At 42.8% G+C, this 19,821-nt stretch overlaps 1 protein-coding gene across 1 annotated transcript; it reads right to left on the bottom strand.

Moving 5' to 3' along the window:
- Window positions 1-2,388: 2,388 nt before the first annotated feature.
- On the bottom strand, window positions 2,389-11,745 carry LOC128327795 (guanylyl cyclase-activating protein 2-like). Its single transcript, XM_053257053.1, has 4 exons — window positions 8,067-11,745; window positions 7,743-7,892; window positions 6,090-6,198; window positions 2,389-2,659 (listed from the first exon to the last, which is right to left on the bottom strand). The coding sequence occupies exons 1-4, from the start codon at window positions 8,259-8,261 to the stop codon at window positions 2,499-2,501; spliced, it is 615 nt and encodes a 204-aa protein (XP_053113028.1). The 5' UTR covers window positions 8,262-11,745; the 3' UTR covers window positions 2,389-2,498.
- Window positions 11,746-19,821: the final 8,076 nt, after the last annotated feature.

The following is a 19,821-nucleotide window of genomic DNA, read 5'->3' as shown; positions in this document are numbered from 1 at the left end:
TAAACATGTTTGCTCAGCCCAATGGGTTCATGGGACTTGTGGCCTACTAAGTGAGCTTAGGAATGCAGTGCCAATGTTTCTCCTTTTGGTGGATAGTGTGGAATTAACTGTATAAACATTAGGACCACTGTGTTACACTATGCAAAAAGTCTAAGGTTGGAGGAGAGAAATAATAGTTAGTTTCATTTTTACCTCAACGTAGGGTTGCCGACCATCCAGGACTGACCTGGTGATGTTTCCAGAAATCAGCATCAATCTCCAGACTGATACTGAAAAACCATCTTGGAGAGTTAAATGGCTTTATGTGAAAAATAAATGTGCTCATTTATTTATTATAATTTATGTGCTCATTGTTGGGGATTGGAATTTAAGGGATGAGTTAGATCTTCCTGTACTGGATGGGGTTATACTCCCCCAGAAGGAACAGGTGTGCAGCTTGGGAGCGCTCTTGGATCGAGGCCTCACCCTGGTATCTCAGGTGGAGGCTATGGCCAGGAGCGCTTTCTATCAGCTTCGGCTGATTCGACAGCAGCGTCCATTCCTTGAAGAGAACGATCTCAAAACAGTGGTGCATCAGCTGGTAACCTCTGGGCTTGACTAGTGCAATGCGCTCTACGTGGGGCTGCCTTTGTACATAGTTCGGAAACTTCAGTTAGTCCAAAATGCGGCAGCCAGATTGGTCTCTGGGGTAATCCGGAGAGACCATATTATGCCTGTCTTAAAACAGCCGCACTGGCTGCCAATATGTTTCTGGACGAAATACAAAGTGCTGGTTATTACCTTTAAAGCCCTGAATGGCTTGAGTCCGGGTTACCTTAGAGAGCGCCTTCTTCGGTATGATCCCCATCGCTCGTTGAGGTCATCTGGAGAGGTCCGTCTCCAGTTGCTATCGGTACATCTGGTGGCAACTTGTAACCGGGCCTTTTCTGCAGCTGCTCCTGGTCTATGGAATGCACTCCCGGCAGATATCCGCAGTTTAGGCTCTCTGTCGGCCTTTAAGAGGGCCCTAAAAACCTATTTATTTTGCCTTCCAAGGCTTATAAAGTGTTGTTGTTTTTAAAAGTATTTTAATTGTTTTTAAATTGTTTTAATCATTTTTGAATTGTTTTTATATTGTTTTAGCATCGTTTTAATTGTGGGTTTTATGTCTTTTTAAAAGTTATTGTACACCACCTAGAGCCTCTGGATGGGGCGGTTTATAAATGTGATTAAATAAATAAATAATATTGGGGGTGAGGGAATCAGGAATAGCTTCAGTCTAAGTTGGAAACCCTAGCAATATAATGTTCCAGGCTATCTCTTTATTCTGATACAAGTGCAAAGTTGAGACTAACTGGACCCTCGATGGATACACAAAGCCAAGGAAGTCAAGAGGATGTAGATAAAATCGTTAGGAACAGGTCTAGCTTCTAAACTGCAATCTGCTCGTCAGTCTCTGCTACAGCACCAAAGGAGAAGGTTAGACCAGAGAGCCCAGCCTGCAGGGCATAAGAGTGAATCCTCACAAACTACTTTGGTACTTGGAACTGCAGCCATGCCATGGCCACCCCACCCCCAGCCAGATCTCATCCTAAGCAGAATTTGATTGGTATTTATTTGTAAATTGGTTTGCCACCTCTTACCTATGCCCTAAAGTTCACAACAAAACCATTACAGCAAAAACAGTTACAACCGATAAAACCATAATTGATAAAGTATTGCAAACAGCACAGAGGTTCTCTCCAAATAATACAGTCTCAAAAGTCTGGTGGAAGAGCCACATCGTAACCAGTTGCTGAAAAGCCAGAAGGAAAGGGGCAGCCCAAGATGCTTACAGGATGGAACATTAAAGCCTGGGTACAAACATAGAAATGTCCTGTTCCACATGCAGACCAATGAAGCAAACCTTGGAAGTGTCAACATGCAAAGCAGAGCCCCTCCTGTAGCAGGCGGTCCTGAAGACACCTGGGTCCAAACTGCTTAGGACTTTACAGATTATGACCAGCACCTCAAAAGCTGGGTAATCCCAATTTTTATCAAACGTAACCAGAAGTATCTGCATTAGTAAATGACAGTGAGGTCATTCACACAATCAGAAACTATGTTCAAACTGGGTTTGGGAACTGTGTGTACTCCCAATTTTTGATTGTGTGGAAGCAAGGTTAGAGGAAAACCTGGGTAGAAGTGATTGTGTGGAAGCAAGGTAGGAGAAAAAGCTACCCAGGTTTTCCTCTAACCTTGCTTCCACACAATCAAAAATTGGGAGTACACACAGCTCCCAAACCCAGGTTGAACACAGTTTTCGATTGTGTGAATGACCTCATTACCAATCTAGGGCTAATACCTCAAGCTAATATTCTCCAATAAAGAATTCTGTGTAAATCAAAGGCTTGCCATCTTTCATCAATATAATGTGGTTCAGAAAAAGGCTTTAATTTTTTTTAACTTTTCATTTCCTGAAACTAAACTGCTTCTCTGAGAAAATAATTGATGTCATTACAGTGCTAGTGTTGGCATGATCATGTATCTTTTTTCTTTGGTATTTTGTCAGATACATCTGCCTTCCTTTTCTTCTTCTGTTCAAGAATCCATTCTGTCGGATTTATGTCTAGATGTAGCATTTTCCTTATCCAGTCATCTTTTTGCACTCCATCAAGAAATTCCTTCAGTGAGAGCTTTCCTGGAAAAATAAAGAAAACTGATGGTTTAGAGGTTCTGCCAAATACTGAAGCTGTTTACCACTGCAGTCATCAAACCATATACCTCAGAGAAAATCAATGAGCCTGCTTTAAAACAGGGGTAACAAACACATGCCAGGGGATTGATTCTTAGGAATCCCAGTACAGACTGCGGCACTCCTGGCACATTCCACACAAAGGTCTGAACCATCCTCCTCAATGCCCTTAGCAGGATAGAAAGGCTGATTCAGCAGTTGTACCTACTGCAAAATGGTTAACTTTTAAAGAGAACGCAGACTTGGCAGGGAGCTGTACCTTTCTACCTAATCCCAGATGGCTTGGCTCTTGCTGGGGTTATTCAGTACAGAAAGAAATACACTTTCTCTATGATGCAGCAATTTGTTATCCTACTGTTGCTATAAATGTTCAAAGAAAGAGAGCTTCCTAAAGCAAAAGGAATAACATATTTGTTTGGTTTCAAATTGATGTTTTTTCTAATGTCTCTTTATTATAGGCTTGGTTTATATGCATTGATACATATTGGAAACAAACAATATGGTGTGTTTTTACATACAGTCTTTATTGGATGCAGTACAAGGAGTTTTGTACTACTGCCACTGAAGAAGACCAATGAAGGGTTGAAATGCATTTGGCTTTCATCAGCAACTCCCAGATCATCATTTGGAGAAACTGACTCAGCTGCACAGGATGTTTCACGAAGCTAACATCTAGATTACATCTGACATACAAGACTGAGATCTTAAATGAATGATTGGGCTTGTGATCCCACTACATATGTACTTTTCATAGTATCTTGCTTATTTATTTTGCAGATTGGTTCCTGAAGACGTATACAGGAAGATACAGTAGCGCTTTCCTGCTTTTACTACATCAAGCATATTGCATGCATATTTTTATTAGCATACGATTGAATGTAGATGTTTATTATGCATGGGTATTTGTACTTTTTATGGTGGGTTTTAAATATTTTGTATATTTGTATTAGAATAGGGATTGATAATGATTTATATTAATATACACTTTATCACATTAAATGACAATGATAATCAGTTATATAAAAGATTTTAGTTTGGTGCTTTATGTTGATTGGTTTTATTGAACCCTGACGTGTTTTGATTTGGATTTTGACAATATGATGATGGTATATTCAGCATAATGCCCATATGGTGGACAATATGTCTCCATCATATTGATGGAGATAAGATGAGATTTAGTGGTTTGAAGAAACCATACATCATTTCTCCATTTTAAAAAATGCACATGTATGCAGTTCTCAGGTTGACAGGCCTGACCCCCTATTGCATGGAAATGGAGGGGAGGAACAGGTGCATATTTTTTCTTTACACCACTTTTCCCTCATGACCACTGAACAGGTTATCAGTCCTAGAAGAGCAGGGCTCTGGAAGAACAGCAGCAGGTATACAGACACATGCTGAACTTGCAGTTTCCTGATGCTAGGGCTACTGACTTCCTTAAAAAATCATTATACTTCATAACAACTATTTGCATCTGAGTGAAAAAAATTTTTTCCTTGCAGCTTTGATGTTTAAGCTCCTAAGAGCCTATTCAGTGAGGCACTAGCAGTTGTGTTGTTCTTTCTCCACAAGCAGTTATGCAACTAAGGAGATTTCCTGCAAAAGTCTGTTTTGGATAAGCTCTATTGTTTATATAGCATGGCGAACAGCTGAGGTATTATCAGGAATGCTTAGCTGACTTCTCCACATGACTCAGACAGGCCATCCTTCCCTAAATGTCAAAACAGTCTTACAAGACTGGAAATCAGCCATCATAATCCTCTGAATTAATTACATTCTGCATAGTGGTGTGAAGACAAATCACAGACATTAGGAAGCAGGATATTTTTGTACTTGTACAAAATTTGTTCAGCGTTTTGGATCTGGAAGAACACAGAACTGAGCTTACTCTAACCTAATATCAAATAATGTAGCCATGAAGGAGGCATTTTGTAGTTTGTATACAAAGGTCAGATTTTGCTTGCCTTCGCACTCCAAATATAGTTCATGCTGACACATTAACTCCAGGTTGATTCCAGTCTAGTAGCTACTATTTATATACCTAAAGCCAATTCCCAAGGTTCTGTCACACTCTAGTGTGACCAAGAGCTGGAACACAGGATGGGGCTACACCAATGGCACTCAAACTGTGGTGTGTCCCTCCAGCCAGAGGTGAACAGTTTCAGGGAGGGAGAAGATCTAGCAGTAGGCAAAGTAAGGTGCACATTTCTCCACCAGCAGAGACGTAGTGTTACAGCTCTCTCTAAACCAGCTCTCTCTAAACTGCTATGCTAAAATGGGAAGCTGCAGGGGAAAGAGGGGCTTTTGGAAACAGTAGCCCCCTGGCTTCTATCTGTTGTGGCAACACTAATTCCTGACTTCTATCCTGGCTAGTTTAAGTCCTGTGAGACTGGTAGCATATCCTTATGCACACAAAAGCAAGCCGAATAATGTTACAATTTACTATCTGTAAACTGAACAAATGTTGCTTGAAATATCGAGCAGTTGAACTTAAATCATATTGAGGCTGTTTACCCGAGCAGCCCTACCCAGAACTGGGCAGCCCTACCTGGGTAGTGCTGCTCATGTGAAGCACCAGGATCAACGGATTGAGGTCAATCCCAGTGCTGCCTCCCTGGGTAACCACGGAACTTCCTCCAGACTTTTATCTGGGGGAAAGGATGCAGGTATGCCCTTTTACCCAGGCCCGTGGTCATGTGTATGCTCAGGCTGCTGGACACAGAGGTGGGCATCTAGATTGTCCAGCTTGAGGGGAAATCCTTCAGTGCACTGTGCTCCTCGTGTGGTGCATTTAGGGATATCTGGAGGCTGGGCTTCATTTTACCAGCCTCTAGAGATCCACACACTCAAAGCAGCATGGATTGTGTGGGTGTGTGAGCTGCGCACCATACAGAAAATGAATGCTTGTCTAGGTGGACGAGAGGTGCACCCCTGCCTCCCCCTCCGCTCCAGTAATGGTCATGTGAACAACCTTATTGTGTGTCACAGCAAGAGCAGCATTCAAGAGCTATGTCTGAAAACCACTATTACTGTACAGTATGGAAAAATATGTCTTCATAAACAGTGCCAAGGTTGCCCACTCTTGGTACCTGAGCAGGACCTGGGGTGATTATGGTCAGAACTTTTGTGTGTCCATTTGTTCTTTAAAAAGCACTCTGTTTTGCTTGAGATGTACAGCTAAAAAGCACAAGTAACACAGAAATGGCCTTGCCTTTTGCTTTTATGGCACCAAGCCTTTTGCTTTTATGGCACTAGGTCATTTGTTTCTGATTGGCTGGCAACATAGATAGATGTCAGTGTACAGTGACATATTTATTCAGACATAGATATTAAAGAACTTTCAGAAATCCACAGAGAATGCAATGAATACATTTACCATCATTGTTTTCATCCATTCGTTGAAATATTCGGTCACACACTTCCTCTGGGTTTGACATCAGAGTATCCATATTTCTTGCCCATCCTTGTTTGACTGTATAGACACACTAAAAACATGACAGTCATCTCTGTTTCTTAAAGGAGTACTAGTTCATCCAGAATTTTAGCTATATGCAGTTTAGTTTGCAAACTTCCTTCATTTTACTACACAAAATTAAAGAATATTTTAAATAGATTTGCTTTATGACTAATCGTTTGTGTATTTGTGCACATGCAGCATGATTCTAAGATGTTTATTATTATTATTACATTTATATCCCGCTCTTCCTCCAAGGAGCCCAGAGCGGTGTACTACATACTTGAGTTTCTCTTTCACAACCACCCTGTGAAGTAGGTTAGGCTGAGAGAGAAGTGACTGGCCCAGAGTCACCCAGCTAGTTTCATGGCTGAATGGGGATTTGAACCCAGGTCTCCCCGGTCCTAGTCCAGCACTCTAGCCACTACACCATGCTGGCTCCCAAGTAAATCCACTGAATTCAATGTGATGTATGTGTCATTGTGGGCAGCCTTAAATTAAAGGTAATTATTCTAAACAGCTGCTTATGATGCTCACATATCTTAGTAACCACAAATCAATATCTTTTGAACAGCTGTTAAGGTACTAATTTTTCTCTTCAACCTCATTCTAAAAAACTCTGAGTGACCTCAATGGGACTTTTAGATGCTCAGATAATACTAAATAACAGATCCACCGTTTTAAAAATAATAATAAATAGCAAGTATGAACTAAGGGAAGAATTTAGCAATATATCTCACATACTCCTTGGTTTTTTAAATTATTTATTTCTTATTTATTTATTTGATTTCTATACCACCCTTCCAAAAATGGCTCAAGGCAGTTGACACAGAGAAATAACAAATAAACAACATGGATCCCTGTCCCCAAAAGGGCTCACAATCTAAAAAGAAACTTAAGATAAGACACCAGCAACCATCACTGGAGGTACTGTGCTGGGGGTGGAAAAGGCCAGTTACTCTCCCCCTGCTAAATAAAGAGAATCACGATGTTAAAAGGTGCCTCTTTGCCAAGTTAGCAGGGGACAATTTTAAAGGGACAATTAAGTTCAGGCCAAAAATGGTGACTCTGAAGGTCTTCTCTACAATCAGAATTCTCAAAATCAGGCAGCCAGTCTATGAAATTGCAGTCAGGTGCCAAAAGATATGGGAGTTCCTTTTTGCTAACTTTCCAGCCCAGAATTTATATTTATATCTATATCACGACACAGAGTTTGGACTGTGTTGCAGAACATGGATCAATGCCTTTCTTCCCATGTCCCAGTCAGCATAGCTGGGCAGAAGTGTGGCTTCCTACTTAGGTATCATTGACAATGTCAATAAAACTATTTTTCTCATGTTCCTCCCTTCTCTATGGCCCCTGTGGAACAATCTAGCATCTCAAAGCATGTCATGAGGTCCTTCTCTTTTTCTTATAATTTATTCATCTGACCCTGGGCCTAGGGCAAAAAGATGGCCTAGCAGCTAATTTAGCTTTGATTTCTTTTAATTATATTTGAAGAAGCTCAACCAATCTGTTGATGTAAGTCTGCCATGGCAAATTACTGGGAACACCTGTTTAACAATCAGTTCTTACCTTCAACATTTTCCTTAGTTCAGCCTTGTCAAGAAAGCCATTCCCATCTGTGTCATACAATTTAAAGGACCACTTCAGCTTGTGCTCAAGTTTCCCTCTTAAAACCAGATTTAAAACTGCTACATACTCCAAGAAGTCTATCACATTATCCTGAAATGTTAAAAGAAAGCAATGAGAAGCATAGCCTTTTAAAAACAGATCCAAAATCTGAAGAACAAACAACACAGTTCTTGCATAGCACTTCTAATGACAATAAGCTTTTATACAGAGTTAATTGCATGCACACATGAACTACCTATAATTATATATTGAAATAAAACTCACCCCATTCCTGTCAAAGGATCGAAATGCACGCTCAGCATATTCAGATGCTTCGCTCTGGCTGGTGATGTCAAAAAACTGCTTAAATTCATGCAAGTAGAGACATCCACTGGGACATTCTAGAACAAACTTCTTGTACATTTCCTGTAATTCTGCTACCTCAATTCCTTTCGTGTCACAGGTAAGATATTGCCCCATTATCTAAGAATTGTATGTCTTTAGGAGGTTTCTAATGCCATTTAAATATTCTGCCATAAAAACATCACACCCATGGCTAAGTTATTCAACAAGGATTTGTCTCAAAGAACTGCTTCAGCTTTAGACAAGAACAATGAGCCACATCTGTAATCCAAACACAATGGATGTCTTATTGTGTCTAGACAATCAAAAGCATTTTCTAATGAGAATAGCTTGCAAAACCATTTTGATGAGAATAGCTTTTAGTAATCACACACACTCATGTCGACCCCATTACGTACATATTTGTCCTGTGGAGAAGTGCAACACAGCACCACAAACATTTGCAACAATTTGGCTATTCTGTGTCCTACACCTGGAAAGCAGGACAAGTCTGTTCAATTATACTACTTGTCAACTGGAAAAAATGGAAAGTAAACTGAGCAAAGGTAAACAAACAAAACCAGTAAGAGGACTAGCCCAGTAACAAAACTACACCTATTAATAACATTTATATATCACTTTTCAACAGAAGTTACCAAAGCGGTTTACATAGAGAAATAAATAAATGAGACCAGTGTTTGTATCAAAGATCTTCAGGAAATATCTCCATTTTTATTGTAAAACCACTGTACAGAGTGTTGTCTCCTTAGTCTACGCAGTGCAAGGATTTAGTACAAGGATGTACTAATTGTTAAAAAAGGTAAAGAAATGTGAGTTTTATTATTTTTATACCACCTGATATACACATTTCTAGGTGGTGTACAAATTTTATTATAAATCATGGATTAAAATACATAAAACTCAATACAAATGATATAAAACAAATTATTAAAATTATTAAAAATTAATACTAATTAAAAGCTTGCAAGAACAGGAAAGACTTGAGGGTCTTTCTGAAAACAAACAGAGAAGGAGATGCTCTAATTTCAGCAGGGAGCATAAGAGCCCTGGGTCAGCCACACAGAAAGCCTGGGTCACCACCAGACGAACTGGTGGCAACCATAACCAGACCTCTCCAGAAGATCGTAAAAGGTGGCAGGTTTCATGACAAAGGAGGTGCTCTCTTAAATAGCCTGGACCCAAGCCATTAAGGGCTTTATAGGGTTATAACCAGCACTGTGTATTTCACCCAGAAACATATTGGCAGCCAGTGCAGTTCTTTCAAAATTGGTGTTATATGATCACTTTGTGTTATCCCAGAGACCAATCTGGCTTCCACATTCTGTACCAATAGTAGTTTCTGGACTATGTACAAAGGCAGCCCCACATAGAGCACATTACAGTAGTCAAGCCTGGAGGTTACCAGCATATGTACCACTGTTTTAAGGTCATTTACCTATAGAAATGGACATAGCTGACATATCAGCCAAAGATGATAAAAAGTGCTCCTGGCCACCGCCTGAACCTGAGAAACCAGGGAGACCTTTGGGTCCAGGAGCACTCCCAAGCTATGTACCTGATCTTTCAGGGAGACTGTAATAGGCAGATCTAAACCATCTCTTGGGTCCTGACCCCCCACAGTCAGTACCTCCATCTCATTTGGATGCAACTTCAGTTTGTTATCCTTCATCCAGCTCATTACTGCCTCTAGGCAGGCATTTAGGGAAGATATGTCATTTCCTCATGAGGTCGACATGGAGAAGTAAATCTAGGTGTCGTCAGCATATTGATAACACCCAGCACCAAACCTCCTGATGATCTTTCCCAGTGGTTTCATGTAGATGTTAAAGAGCATTGGAGACAGTATGGAGCCTTGTGGAACTCCATACTTTAGTTCTTGCTTTGCAGAGCAACAGTCTCCAAGTGACACCATCTGGAATCTACCAGAGAGGTAGAAGCAAAACCACTGTATAACAGTGCCACCCAATCCCACCTCCCTTAGGCAATCCAGAAGGATACCATGGTTGATGGTATCAAAAGCCACAGAGATCCAAAAGAACCATCAGAGTCACACTTCCTCTGTCGCTAGCCAGTTGGAGATCATCCATTAGGCCTACCAAGGCAGTCTCAACTCCATAGCCCACACGAAAGCCAGTTTAAAATGGGTCTAGATAATCTGTATCAATCAAAATCACCTTGCCCAACCATGGAGAGTTAGAAACATGTCTATAATTAGCTAACTCCGAGGGTTTCTTCAAAAGTGATCTAATAATAGCCTCCTTAAGATGAGGCATCCTGCCTTCCTTCAAAGAAGCATTTATAATATTTACCAGACCCTCTCTGATAATATGATTATTAGATGAGATCAGCCAAGTTGGGCAAGGTCAAGAGAACAGGTTGTAGGACGCACAGTCCAATGCAGTTTGTTCACTTCCTCAGGAGTCACAAACTGAAAATGATCCAATCTAATCCCATAAAAGGAGTTGCTGGAAACCTCCACCGTACACTCTGTAGTAGCTGTGGAATCCAGCTTGGCCCGAATGTGAGAGATTTTATCTGCAAAGAAGTTGTTAAAAATGTCACAGTGAGTAACCGATGGTTCCAAGTTTGAATTCAAGGGAGAGGGGTACATACTAGCCCCCTCACAACCATAGACAACTCAGATGGACATGAATTTGTGGAAGCAATATGAACAGAAAAGGACTGCTTCTTTGCCGCCCACAGTGCCAGAGCACAGGTCTTCAAATGTGCTCTGTATTGTACCCGATCAGACTCATGCCAAGTCTTCCTCCAGTTGTGCTCTAGTCATCTACCTCGCCGCTTCAGCTCCCGTAGTTCATCCAAATACCACAGGGCTGTCTTTAAAGCAAGTTGGAGGATGCTTAGATGCAATTGCGTCTACTGCTCTAGTCAGTTCATTATTCCATGTTTGCACCAGAGCATCAACAGAATCACTAGCAGAGCCAACCCTAAGCCTTCTAAGGCTTCTTGGAATCCTATCCGATCCAATAACCTTCTCAGGTGGACCAATCTAACAGCTCCTTCACCCCTGCAGAGGTAGGTCACCCCTGCAGAGGTAAATTCTACCTTAACCAGATGGTGATCCGTCCATGACATGGGGGAGATGACAGGAGTCCCCACTCATGGAGCACTGCCCTGATCAGAGCAAAAGACCAAACTGAGCTTATGACCAGCATCATCTGTTGGTCCAGAGACCAATTATGATAGGCCCAGAATTGTCATGGCCACTCCCAACAACCCAGGCCCAAACTGAACATTGAACACCAACAACAACCTGGGCCACTCCAATGCCATTTCAGCAAACAGGTCCGTCAGGGAGTCCACTGGGTAGCGGGGTGATCGGTACACCAGCAGAAGTCCCATTTTATCCCTGGTCCCTAGACTTAGGTACACACATTCAATATAGCCCAAATCCCTGACAGGGATCCTGGTAAGGGAGATGGTATTCTTATAGACCACAGCTACCCCACCTCCCTACCCACATCCTCTCACCTGCTCCACCATAGAGTAACCCTCTGGGGGAAACTGGGACCAAACTGGACCACTAGCCTCTCCCAACCAGGTCTCTGTGATACATACCAAGTCAGCTCCTTCATCCATGATCAAGTAATGCATTACCTCAGATTTATTGTGAACCGGCCTGGCATTTCAGAGTAATAAGGTGAGGTTCTGTGATTGGTTGGCATTGCTCTCCAAGGTCAAAGAGGTGGTAGGCCTGCCAGAAGAGGCAACAGCAATTAAATTTCTGAATTCCCTTCCTCTATAATAACCCGCTGGCCTACCAACACCATATCTTTGTTGATTCCCCACCACCACTAGTATAGTGGTGGGGGAGGTCGTCCCCACCTCCCCATCTCTGTTCAACCCAAGACACATACCTGTATCAAATCTAACTAAAAACTAAGCAACAATGAAGTGAGCAGGACTCTTCCTTCCAATGATCCAAAACAATAAGTTGGCCTCAGTCCCACCCCTGAAAGCTGCCACCCCACTTTGGCAGCAGGCTTCAGTGGCTGCCTGCAGGCAGGCTGTGCCTCCAGGTAGCCCTGGTCCTTTTTAAAGCCAAAAAGCCCCCAGACCCCACCTCTCAAGAGGGCTTCTGAAGCCTGGCAGCTGGAATAGGAACATAGGAAACTGCCATATACTGAGTCAGACCATTGGTCTATCTAGCTCAGTATTGTCTTCACAGACTGGCAGCGGCTTCTCCAAGGTTGCAGGCAGGAATCTCTCTCAGCCCTATCTTGGAGATGCCAGGGAGGGAACTTGGAACCTTCTGCTCTTCCCAAAGCGACTCCATCCCCTGAGGGGAATATCTTACAGTGCTCATACTTCTAGTCTCCCTTTCATATGCAACCAGGGTGGATCCTGCTTAGCTAAGGGGACAAGTCATGCTTGCTACCACAAGACCAGTTGAATGGCCCCCACACAGCTGCAGCTTGTCAGGGCAATCAGACCATGGCTGCAGCCAGCACAGGATCAGCAGACGGTGATACTCTGTTACTCAAGGCCAGAAGGAGGGAGAGACAGCTCTGCAAACTTCTCAGCTCAAACAAGGGGAACTTCTACTGGTTAAAGAACAGACCCCAGCTTCCCAGCAAGCCCTCTCCTCACTCCTTTTATTGACTTCGCTCCTTTTATTGACCTCTCTCGACCAGTTGTATACCGTCCGGTGAGGTTTTCTCAGTTGGTCCTCCTTAGTGTTCTGGGCCCTGGTGTAGTGCTAGGAGGGCCTGCTCTGTGGCCGCCCCTCTTCTTTGGAATACCCTTCCCCACCCAATTCATTCAGTTCTCTACTTAGTGGTTTTTAAGGTCCTTCTCAGGGCCCTTTTCACCAGGTTTTTGCCCTTTTTTATTTAAATTATTGCTATTGTTATTGTTCACCATCTAGAGTCTTTGGAGGAGGCGGTAAACAAGAATTTTTAAATAAATAAATAAATAAATAAATCGGTGTTTTTGTAACATTTCTAGGATCAATGGCCGTGATTTTTTGGAAGGGCAGCACATATAATGTGAGGTATTCTTTGTGTGATCCTCTTCTGGCAAAATACTTTTGAATATGTTGTCGAACCCCATTATGTTCTTATAGGCATCTGAAGCAATTCTTGTGATCTACCTTGCATGTTGAGTCAGACAAAAAAAATACCAGGTCACTAGAGGTGTGCAAATCAAGTCAAGTCGAATCGACTTGAGCTCAAATCAGGCCAATCCGAGGTACTTATTGTGTGGGGTCGGAACTCAGGAGATGATTTTGACCTGCCTGTTCTGGATGGGATCATGCCAGAAGGAACAGGTACGCAGTCTGGGAGTACTTCTGGATCCAAACTTCTCTCTGGTGCCCCAGGTTGAGGCAGCAGCCAGAGGTGCTTTCTACCAGCTTTCGCAGATATGCCAGCTGCATCCATTTCTTGAGATGAATGACCTTAAAATGGTAGTACATATGCTGGTAATGTACTACTGCAATGTGCTCTATGTGGGGCTGCCTTTGTACATAGTCCGGAATTGCAGTTGGTACAGAATGTGGCAGCTAGGCTGGTCTCTGAGTCATTTTGGAGAGACCATATTACTCCTGTGTTGAAAGAGCTACACTGCTGATAAGTTTCCATGCAAAATAAAAGGTGCTGGCTATTACCTATAAAGCCCTAAACAGCTTAGGCCCTGAGTATTTAAGATAATGTCTTCTTTGCCATGAGTGCACCTAGGTAATTTTGGAGTCTGGACCTGAAGGCCTTTGGAGATCCCCGCCTTCCCTGCAAATCAAACATAATCATGCTCAACCGGGTGGCCACACCACCCGGGACAGACTAAAGAGGATTTGGGAGCCTCCAGGGGCTGCGGAGACCATGGACTTCGGTCCCGAAGTCCAGGGGTAAGAGTGCCTCTGTATGAGCCCCATCGCCTGTTGAGATCATCTGCAGAGGTTCGTCTGTGGTTGCCACCGGCTCGTCTGGGGGCTATTTGGGGACAGGCCTTCTCCATTGCTGCCCCTGCACTTTGGAATGTGCTCCCTGTTGAAATAAGAGCCTCCCCATCTCTGGCAACTTTTAAAAAGGCACTGAAGACATATTTGTTCATCCAGGCTTTTAATTCAATTTATAGTTTTATTAGCTTTTAATGTTGGGTTTTAAATGATTTTAATGTTTTGTTTAATTTGTATTATTTTTATTCTACATTGCCCAGAGATGCAGGTTTGGGGCAGCATAAAAATATGTTTAAATAAATAAATAAATCCAAGTGATTAGCTCCATGGAGTGATGAGCTCCATGTCTGGCCCTAAGGACACCAAAGTGGATTGGGTGGTATGGCATGATGGGTGCTACCTACCACCCAACCCACAAAATAAATGGGCAAGTGGGTCATTTTTAAAACAATTTTAACCTTTCCCCCAAATTCCCATATGATCCTATGGGGTGATTCAAGTTCCCTATTGTTCCCTATGGCCAAATAAATTGAATTGATTCAAGTATTTTGTTATTCGATTTGAGCTCAAATTGAATTACAAAATCCAATCCGTGCACATCTCTACAGGCCACAAGTATTGTCATTCACAAGTTATTCCCATCCCATCTCTGTCTATCAACCTCCCATTCAGAACAAGCTGACCCATCAGCCCTGAATCAACCAAGTTTCCCAACCAGGACTTCTACTTTATCTGGATTTAATTTCAGTTTGTTCACCCACATCCATCTCTTTAGATGGCCTATCCATCCCCAGCACAGCATCCCTGTTGCTAGTGGCTGGGGATGTTGCTAGTATCTACCTTGTGTTTCTTTTTAGATTGTGAGCCCCAGGGCTGTTCTTAGGGCACGGCAAGCAGGGCAACCACCCTGGGCCCCACTCTTTTAACCCCCATTAGAATTAACTGGAAGGCAGCCCCACATTGGCTGATTTGCCACAGGCCCAGTACCCCACCCAGCCTCTCTACGGACAGCCCTGGTGAGCCCTTTGGGGACAGAAAGCCATGTTCATGTATTATTCATTTGTATATGTAAACTGCTTTGAGAACTTTAGTTGAAGAGTGGTATATAAATATCCGTAGTAGTATTGTAGTAGTAGTATTGTAGTAGTGAATTCAAGCACTGATTCAGATCCTCAGAAGTCTGTATCAGCAGCAGGACTGATACTCATCAGTATCAGTCCTTGGTGACTTGTCCTTCAGTCCATTTTTTGTATGTGTCTTTTATTATTTATTTATTTCCTTTCTATACCATCCATCCAAAAATGGCTCAGAGTGGTTCACACTGAAAATAAAACCATTTAAAATATTAATATAAAATTTAAAAACCATTAAAATAACTTAAAAGCCAAGCTCCAAGGAGGCCCATTTAAGTCATTCCTGCAGACCATGAGAGCGAAGAAGAAGAAGAAGAAAGTTTTGTCCTTTGTTTCCCAAGGATCTTAAAATTGAATTAAGATTTTTTAAAATTTGAAACTGTTAATTAACAGGTTTATCAGGTTTCATGAAATATTTTACTCCTTGTGGTTTTTGCATTTTGGTAGGTGGTCTATAAATTGTTGAAACAAGCAAAGGTAAATGTCCCTTATGCTTCAGTGAAATGTATGAGTAATAAACAGGATCACACCCAGACAGTATAGGAAATGCATATATACCTGCTGGTTTTTGACATTATTACAGTTTCCCCTTTATTTCAAATTCTATAGGTTATAAATCAAATCAATCTTTATTAAGGTCATAGACTAGCATAAAGTATAAATGGTGATTACATATTACATATTAAAAGTAGATATTAAAAGCCTAAGGTTGCACATAATGAAAGGCTATGATAAAAAGACCATAAGAATCAGAAGGTAGACGTAAAATTTAAAATAGAACTATGGCCGAAAACAAGATGGCCCTTAATGACCTAGAACTAAGAACTGCAGTTAACAGTAAAGAATGGGTAAAGGCATCATAAAAATATCATTTTTAAAAGGCCCAAACATGGGCTGGTCAAAAATGCTAATATTATAGTGAGAATGCATTTTCAAATTATTACTTGGAATATATAGTAAATGCCTGATACTTCTGCAGATTTGATACTGGTTTGGTTAAATATCTATATATTTAATTCTCTTACGGCCAGCTGAGGAGGAGAGAACTGCGTGGGGATGTGGGGATGCCTGTGGATGTTTGGCAAGCCCTGCCCCTGCTGCAGCCATGACCAATGAAAAGGCGGGGGCAGAGCTGCTGCTCAGCGCCAGGGCAGACAACGGGCTAAGGAGGGGAAGCGGCGGCAAGGCTACCCAGAAATGGCTGCCTGGCTGCCTGTCAGGCAGGGTCAGAGGAAGGGAGCTGGGTGGCAGGCAAAGCCCCGCCACCCGGAGGAGGCCGCCGGAGGACTTAGGAGGAGGCACAGTGGCAGCAGGGGGAGAAGCAGCCTGGTGGGGAGGGGGGGAAACGCCCCGCTGGCCTCAGAAGCCCGGCCAGCGGGCAAAGTCCCACTGGCCTCAGGAGGGAGGAGGCAGGAGGCGGCGGTGGCAGGCCCGGGTTGAGGAGGCGGTTGTTGCCGGGCCGGCCAGTGGCCCGAGAAAAGGGCATGGGTTGAGGAGGTGGCTGTTGCCAGGTTGGCCGCCAGCCCGAGGAGAAGTGGCTGCTGCCGGGCCGGCTGGTGGGCCAAGGATGAGAGACAAGTTGTGGGGGGCAGAGCGCGCAAGCGAGAGGGTTGTGGGGGAGACAGACAGAGAGAGCAAGTTGGGGGGGGAGTGAGTTGTGGGAGGAGAGTGGGGGATGCCACAGGCTCAGTGTACTACCGCACAGATGCTCTGTGCGGGTTCAGCTAGTTACACATTAATACAGTAGCTTTCTCCTTGATGGTCCCATACAATGAACACATTATTAAATTCCTCTTCAAACATTTATTACCCAAGAATGTAAGAGACCTTGTATATTTTGCTAGGGAAATTATCATCAATTGTTTAGAATGGTGGTTATCAAATCTAGAGTAATCTCTGTTGCCTGGTGATGTCACAATAAAGCAATGTGATAGATGAAATAATTTTTCGGCACAATGCATAACACACAAAAGGAGGTTTGTTCAATAATAAATAACATCATACACAGCACTGCTGTTGGGTAGATTTGTTTCTGGAAATACCACAGCTGAAATGAAAGCAGTTTATGTTTCTTTAATTCATTTTGATTGATTCAAAGATTTTCTGTACCTCTTTTCATAAAAGCTTCCAAAGAGATGTACAGAGATAAATAATCTTGAAATGAATAACAGACATATAGATATCAGTACAGAAATCAAAAAGCACTAAAATTAATCAGTGAATCAACTCAAAGGCCACTTGAAAAGGTCTTGACTGGACTTTGAGAAGACAGGAGGGAAGCAACCAAACCTCTCAGGAAAGGGTATTCCAAAGCATTGGACCTATAACAGAAAAGGCCCTGCTTCTCACATAATCTGGTTTCCACATGAGACAGAGTTGGAAGCAGGGTCTCATTTGCAGTTCTTAACTGCTGAAGAGGAATTTTACACATATTGTAAGGGGAGACCATATGCACATATTATTACATACGTACAATTGTCCTAATCACATTAAGAGCCCCTGGTGGCGCAGTGGTAAAACTGCTGCCCTGTAACCAGAAGGTTGCAAGTTCGATCCTGACCAGGGGCTCAAGGTTGACTCAGCCTTCCATCCTTCCGAGGTCGGTAAAATGAGTACCCAGAATGTTGGGGGCAATATGCTAAATCATTGTAAGCCGCTTAGAGAGCTCCGGCTATAGAGCGGTATATAAATGTAAGTGCTATTGCTATTGCTAAGTGCTATTTGTAGAACCCACTTCACCCACTAAACAGCTTCTGGTTCCCCACCAAGGAAGATCGTCTGTGTTGTCTGGTTTCACAGAATAAAATAATTTTAGTATTGGAAGATCTTCTAGTCCAACCGCTTGCTCTGTGTTGTACTCTGCTTTGGCATCCTTGACTGATGACCTCACAGCTGAGCCTCTGTTTGAAAACCTCTGGCAAAAGGAAAGCCCACCACTATGCTCAGTAGACTCTTCCACTGTCTTAAAGTTTATTTTTGTTGGCATGCACTTCTGGGAAGGAAGTCCTTATCATAGGGCAGGGGTGGCAGCTGTAGATGAGCATCTAAAATGTTCCCTTCCCCCCTAATCTGAATTTGGAGCTGGGTGTTACCAGTACACTGATGACACCCAAATCTACTTCTCCATGTCAACTTCTTCAGGAGCTGGCATATCTTCCCTAAATGCCTGCCTGGAAGCAGTAATGGGTTGGATGAAGGAGAATAAACTGAAGCTGAATCCAGAGGTATTTATTGTGTGGGGTCAGAACTCTAGAGACGATTTTGATCTACCTGATCTAGATGGGGTCACACTTCCCCAAAAGGAACAGGTTCGCAATCTGGGAGTACTACTGGATTCACACCTCTCCCTGGTTTCTGAGGTTGAGGTGGTGGCCAGGGGTGCTTTCTATCAGCTCCGGCTGATACACCAGCTGTGCCCATTTCTCAAGATCAATGACCTCAGAACAGTGGTACATCTGTTGGTAACCTCCAGACTGGACTTCTGTAATGCGCTCTACGTGGGGCTGCCTTTGTATGTAGTTCGGAAACTTCAGTTGGTTCAGAATGCAGCAGACAGGTTGGTCTCAGAGAGATCATGTTACTCCTTTACTGACGGAGTTACACTGGTCGCCAATAGGTTTCCGGACAAAATACAAAGTGCTAGTTATAACTTATAAAGCCGTAAACGGCTTAGGCCCTGGGAATCTAAGAGAGCATCTTCTTCACTACGAGCCCCACAGCCCATTGAGATCATCTGAGGAGGTCTGTCTCCAGTTACTGCCAACTCGTTTGGTGGCGACACAGAGACGGGCCTTCTCGGTCGCTGCCCCTGAGATTATGGAATGCGCTCCCTGCTGGGATACGATCCTCCCCATCTCTGGCAATTTTCAAAAAACACCTGAAAACCCATCTTTTCACCCAAGCTTTCTCAGCTTCCTAAATTTTTTGGGTTTTAATCTCTGGTTTATTTTTAAATTGTTAAATTATTTTTAAGTCTTTTGTATATGTTTTTAACTGGTTTTATGCTATTGTTAACCTCCCAGAGATGAAAATTTGGGGCGGTTAACAATAAAAAATAAATAAAACAATCAATTCCAGTAGCTGACAGCAGCTTCTGAGTATCTTACCAGGTCCTTATAGATGCTGCCAAATTTGACTCTTTCATCATGCAGGTATAACAGAACTGTGCATCTCTGCAGTCATATGTATACTGATATTAATACCAAATTGCTGCGCAACTTGAAAGGCAGCTCTGGCAATGTAGTGCATAGTCTTAAAACTGTGAAATGACTTAAAACTGCTTCCAGCCGGCCATACGATGCAATGCAATGCTCCTTCCGCTGTCTGTCTGAAAGTGGCTTTGCGTTATCCCACAGCAGCCCATCACCCTACACTGTCAGGTCCGCCTTTCAAGTTGTGTGGTGAACCCTTAACATTATTGTTAAGTTGTGCACATACAGCCTGTCAAGTTGGCTGTTTTTTTAAAGAAAAAGATTCAGATAGATAGATAGATAGATAGATAGATAGATAGATAGCATACCAGTGGCCAATCCCATGTGTGGCAGCTCTCACGAGATTTCACGCGCGAGGGAAGGGGGAGAGGAAGGCGAGCGGCCAACGTGAGGAAGCAGCAGCCAGGGGGAGAATG

The sequence above is a fragment of the Hemicordylus capensis genome, chromosome 1 (genome assembly GCF_027244095.1).
Source record: "Hemicordylus capensis ecotype Gifberg chromosome 1, rHemCap1.1.pri, whole genome shotgun sequence".
Taxonomy (NCBI): Eukaryota; Metazoa; Chordata; class Lepidosauria; order Squamata; family Cordylidae; genus Hemicordylus; species Hemicordylus capensis.
Note: the sequence above shows the minus strand (reverse complement) of the source record. Positions and strands in the feature narration are given on the sequence as shown.

Excerpts from the sequence above, each read along its gene's own strand:
- LOC128327795 (XM_053257053.1), bottom strand. The coding sequence starts at position 8,261 with ATGGGGCAATATCTTACCTGTGACACGAAAGGAATTGAGGTAGCAGAA. Across the intron at positions 6,199-7,742 it reads AACTAAGGAAAATGTTGAAG|TGTGTCTATACAGTCAAACA; the intron begins GTAAGAACTGAT and ends TCATGTTTTTAG. Across the intron at positions 2,660-6,089 it reads AATGGATGAAAACAATGATG|GAAAGCTCTCACTGAAGGAA; the intron begins GTAAATGTATTC and ends TTATTTTTCCAG.